The sequence below is a fragment of the Lipotes vexillifer genome, unplaced genomic scaffold, assembly GCF_000442215.2.
Source record: "Lipotes vexillifer unplaced genomic scaffold, Lipotes_vexillifer_v1.1 scaffold230, whole genome shotgun sequence".
NCBI classification, from domain to species: domain Eukaryota; kingdom Metazoa; phylum Chordata; class Mammalia; order Artiodactyla; family Lipotidae; genus Lipotes; species Lipotes vexillifer.
In genome coordinates, this window is record NW_006775143.1 from 8,743,643 (window position 1) to 8,749,225 (window position 5,583).

Genomic DNA, 5,583 nt, shown 5'->3' on the forward strand with positions numbered 1-5,583 from the left:
ATGAGTAAGGGGGCTTCTCTGGTGGCACAGTGGTTGAGAATCTGCCTACCAATGCAGGGGACATGGGGTCGAGCCCTGGTCTGGGAAGATCCCACATGCCGCGGAGCAACTAGGCCCGTGAGCCGCAACTACTGAGCCTGCGCATCTGGAGCTTGTGTTCCGCAACAAGAGAGGCCGCGACAGTGAGAGGCCCGCACACCGCGATGTAGAGTGGCCCCCGCTCGCCTCAACTAGAGAAAGCCCTCGCACAGAAACGAAGACCCAACACAGCCAAAAATAAAAATAAACAAATAAATAAAATTTTAAAACATTAAAAAAAATGAGTAAGGAACATCTTTATCTCCACTGTACGAATAGGGAAACTGAGGCTCAGAGACATCAACTTACTGGTGTAGGAAATCAATAGCACTAGGACCAGCCAAGGCAGAGGTTGAAAGCTACAACTTCTCAGTGCTAAAATGCCACTCCATCTCTCATTTCTGCTTCAGTAGTCTTGTTGGGGAGGATTAAATTGCATCTACACAATTAGATATGGGGGGGGGGAGTAAAAGCTGCATCTAGGGTTTATGGGGTTGGCATGAAAGTCCTGATACCTGAAAACAGGGCATTATCTCCAGGCTGAAATACGATTTCATACAGCGTCAGTGTCAGGGAGTCTCCGTGGGAAGAGGAAGGAGGAGGAGAAGCTGACCAAGTGAGCAGGTATCTAACAGCTGGCTCCCAAAATGACCCCTTCTTGGAGCCTGTCGCCTGTCAGAGTGGCTTTGCTGCGGCAGCAACCTGGGCGAGCGACCAAAAGGCAACGCAGGGATGCAAAGGCAGAGGAGAGAGGAGCCCTAGTCCGAGCCTGCACGGGAGCCCTCTCTTGTGCTTTTTCTGGTTAACGCCCCTCTTGCCTTCATGCCCTCTCCTCCACCCCTCCCATGCGGTGCCCACCGTACCAATCGTTGTAATTCAACCCCCGGCTGCCAGTCCTAGGGTTCTGTCTCTTTTCTCAATTACCCCAGGAACAAATCAATTATTTGGAGGTCCTCGTGGTTTCTAGTAGCCAGGGCATTGCAGCTCTGGCTCATATTACCCACTAACTCATCATCCTTCCATTACACGCTTCACACCCAGCCACATTTGCTTCTGATCCGCAGTGACACCCCCCACACACACTCCTTTTTTTTTTTTTTAACTGCAGTCCAATAGCGCTGACATGGTTAGGAATCGGAAGTAATGGCTATTGCGGTCAACTCCCTGAGTAGCGGAAGCTTGAGGCAGGGACGGGGAAGCCTAGAACGTGCCTCTCTCCTTAGCAACATCGTCCCCTCCCGAGGCCCTGCTGGCCAAGGGGCAGCGGCCCAAACCACGCATCCCGGGGCTCCTACCCCTTGGCTCCTGCCGCCGCGGCTGCTGCTATGGAAACGCCAGGCGTACACACCGGACTGAAATTAAACACTTATCCGGGACCGGGACCAGAGCCGGGGTCAGCCTGCTGCCTCGGTCGCCATAGCAACATACAGAGGGGAAGGCAGCGAACAGAGCGCGCTGCGCTGGATACTCACTCCATCGCGGGTCTCCAGGCGGCCGGGCGCGCTGCTGCGGGGCTCTACGGCGCTGCTCGCTTCTGCCGGAGCCGGGCGCTCTGGTCGCGCGGCGCGCGAGGTGGAGCCGGGAGCGTCTCCCCTCCCCGCCCGAACCCCCTCCTCCCCTTGAGGGTTGAAAGTGAAAGCTCAGGCTCTCTCAGCTCCCAGCCTGCGAATAAAACGGGAAGCAATTGGATAATGTTGTTCGCTGGGCACTAGACAAGCCACTCCACTTAAGTGTTTGGGGAGGGAGCGCGCTGGCAGCTGCGCGCCGAGCGATGTGGCCACCAGCGCGCAGGGCCCCGGCGCCCGAGGCGCCAGGTGCGCTGGCGGCTCCCCTGGGACGCGCGGCGCGGCCCTGAGACGCCGGGGACCGGTGGGAGGGGGAGGTGCGCGGCTGCGGCGGGTGGCACAGCCCACAGGGCCCAGGAAAACGATTGAGTCATTGGCAAGGTTGCAGCTCGGAAGTTGCAAGAGGAAGAAGCATCTGGCCTCTGCAAATAGCAAGTACTGCCCCCAACAGGCTGGGCACAGGCTCGGAAACGTAGCTGAGCCAGCTAAGTGGGCATGCATCTGAGTTTCCCAAGGTAAACTCCAGCTGCGCTGCGGCGCGTTAATGCGCTGTTCCATCACTTTGGCTACCCCACGCCCTTCTTATCACTCCACGTTCTGCGTATTCCCGCTTGCCAGAAAGATACTGCCCAGCGTTACTTTCCCTAATTGGTTCTTTGAAAACAAGACATACTGAATATGGTTTCCCAAATTACCACTGCCCCACCCCACGGTTATAAGCCTCCCTGGGGCATATATTCCCTCCCTACACCCCCTCTGAGAATCCTCTACTCCTAACGGTTTCCCGAGTGGGAACCTGGCTCCCCATCCAGGGGCCCTGCACCTGCTGCAGTGAAAAGTAGATGGGACAAGCTTCAGGCTTTCACTGTATCTTACTGCCCGGCCCCTCTATGAGGAGGTATCTGCTAGGTGCTGAGGATGCAACCCTAAGTATAGCCATCACGGTCCCTGTCTTGGTGGAGCTCACAGGCTAATGCAGAAGCACAAAGCACAGAGAAAGAAAAAAATAAACATCATCACAGGCTGACGATATTGCTATAAAAATTAAGTAGTAAAATGCTGTGATGAATGTTTTTAAATTAACTTGTGATGATTACACAACTCTTGAATTTACTATAAAGCATTAAATTGTACATTCTGGGTAAATATAATAATTGTATTTCATTATGGCAGTTAAAAAAATACTCTGATGGAGAATCAAAGGGAAGTGGACCAGCTAAGGAAAGGTGTTCAGGAAAGCCCCCCTGAAGGGACTGGCATGAGAGGGGGAATGGCTAAGACAATGCAAGCCACAGGGGAAAGGGCATTCCAACCAGCCATCAGCTTGTCTGGTGGCTCTAGATGGGGAAGAGCTCTACATACTCAAGGGACTGAAAGGAAAACAGCGCAAAGCGTTCTGGGTAGATTCACTCCCTTCCTTTCTCTCTGGAAAGTGAGCCACAAAGTCAAACCCAGTGAAGATTCACAGAGATATTTTGTGGAAAGAGATTACAGATCTTCTCCAGGTTTCCATTCAGAGAATCCAGTGTGAATTTGGAGATCAGAAAACCCTCCCTCAGCCCATGTCCCTCTGCAGCTACCATCCTATCTTTACTCTTCCCCTTCATAGTCAAGCCTCTTTAAAGGATTGCCCATACTCACCATCTCTACCCCCTTACCTCCTATTTATTCCTTGTAGCATATATAATTAAGTTCAGCTGTGAGTAATCAAGAGGCTTAACCAGGAAACAGGTTTGTCTTTCTACCTCTTGTAAGTTCAGAGTCCTGGACCAGTTTAGCAGCTCTCAAAGAGCTAAGAGACCCAGACTCCTCCAAAATGTTGCTCTTTTATTTGTGGTGTCCCTTCCTAAAGTCATTTCATGATCCAAGTTAGCTGCTTAGGCTCCAGCCACCATGTCTGCATCCCAACCAGCACAAAGGTGGAAGAAGCAAAGCAGAAGAGGCAAAGGAAGTGTACCAGCTGCCCTTTAAGGAAGGCTCCCAGAAGCTGCCTCAGGACACTTTCACTTACATCTCTTTGGCCAGAATTAATTCACATGACCATGTGAATAGTCAGAAGCATAGCATAGCCAAAAGTCAGGGGCTCCATTCCCATGAAAGAAGGGGAAATGGATACTGGGGGGACAACCAGCAATATTTGCCATACTCCTTGATCCTTAGCATTCTAGCTTTTGCCTTCTGGGTACCACTGACCCTGCTCACCATAGAGTCACCAATGCTGAATGCAATGGGCATCTCTCAGTCCTCTTCCTGTGTGACTTATGACCAGCATTTGACATTCTGACCACTTCTTTTTGTATTTTTTACTTTAAGTTGGGTTTATTGAGGCAGAAGTTACAAACAGTAGAATTCATCCTTTGCAGGTGTACAGGTCTGTGAGTTCAGATACATTATACAGTCGTGTAACTACCTAGTAGTTACAATACAGTCACAATACAGAACATTACCATCACCCCAAGCAGTTCCTTTGAGTCTCCTGATAGCAATCCCCTCCTCTCATCTCCAGCCCCTGGCAACCACTGACTTGATTTTTGTCCCCATGGTGTTGCTTTTTTCCAGAATGTCATGTAAATAGAATCAAACTGTATGTAGCCTTTTGTGTTTGGCTTCTCTCCCTTTTCAAACACTTTTTTTTTTTTTTTGCGGTCCGCGGCCCTCTCACTGTTGTGGCCTCTCCCGTTGCGGAGCACGGGCTCCGGACCCGCAGGCTCAGCGGCCATGGCTCACGGGCCCAGCCGCTCCGCGGCATGTGGGATCTTCCCGGACCGGGTCTCGAACCCGTGTCCCCTGCATCGGCAAACGGACTCTCAACCACTGCGCCACCAGGGAAGCCCCCCCTTTGGTTTTTTTTTTTTTTTGCGGTCCGCGGCCCTCTCACTGTTGTGGCCTCTCCCGTTGCGGAGCACGGGCTCCGGACCCGCAGGCTCAGCGGCCATGGCTCACGGGCCCAGCCGCTCCGCGGCATGTGGGATCTTCCCGGACCGGGTCTCGAACCCGTGTCCCCTGCATCGGCAAACGGACTCTCAACCACTGCGCCACCAGGGAAGCCCCCCCTTTGGTTTTTTTTTTTTTTTGCGGTCCGCGGCCCTCTCACTGTTGTGGCCTCTCCCGTTGCGGAGCACGGGCTCCGGACCCGCAGGCTCAGCGGCCATGGCTCACGGGCCCAGCCGCTCCGCGGCATGTGGGATCTTCCCGGACCGGGTCTCGAACCCGTGTCCCCTGCATCGGCAAACGGACTCTCAACCACTGCGCCACCAGGGAAGCCCCCCCTTTGGTTTTTTTTTTTTTTTGCGGTCCGCGGCCCTCTCACTGTTGTGGCCTCTCCCGTTGCGGAGCACGGGCTCCGGACCCGCAGGCTCAGCGGCCATGGCTCACGGGCCCAGCCGCTCCGCGGCATGTGGGATCTTCCCGGACCGGGTCTCGAACCCGTGTCCCCTGCATCGGCAAACGGACTCTCAACCACTGCGCCACCAGGGAAGCCCCCCCTTTGGTTTTTTTTTTTTTTTGCGGTCCGCGGCCCTCTCACTGTTGTGGCCTCTCCCGTTGCGGAGCACGGGCTCCGGACCCGCAGGCTCAGCGGCCATGGCTCACGGGCCCAGCCGCTCCGCGGCATGTGGGATCTTCCCGGACCGGGTCTCGAACCCGTGTCCCCTGCATCGGCAAACGGACTCTCAACCACTGCGCCACCAGGGAAGCCCCCTGCAAACACTTTTGAGAGTCCTCCATGTTGTTGTGTGTATGGGCAGTTCCTTTTCATTGCTGAATTGTATTCCACTGTACAGAGGCACCACAATTTATTTATCCATTCACCAGTTGATGGATATTTACACTGTTTCCACTTTGTGTCAAATACTAACAGAACTGCTATATACATTTGTGTACAGGTCTTTGTGTGAACATATGTTTTCATTTCTTTTGGGTCAATACTAGGGTCACTCCT

General features: G+C 53.4%; 1 protein-coding gene across 1 annotated transcript in view; it reads right to left on the reverse strand.

Moving 5' to 3' along the window:
- LOC103070346 (paralemmin-2) overlaps nucleotides 1-1,629 on the reverse strand; it is a 299,204-nt gene extending 297,575 nt beyond the window's left edge. Inside the window, exon 1 of the mRNA XM_007449791.1 lies at nucleotides 1,551-1,629. Within this exon, the coding sequence (XP_007449853.1) occupies nucleotides 1,551-1,555 (5 nt within the window). The 5' untranslated portion in view covers nucleotides 1,556-1,629. The remainder of the gene's footprint in view (nucleotides 1-1,550) is intronic.
- Nucleotides 1,630-5,583: the final 3,954 nt, after the last annotated feature.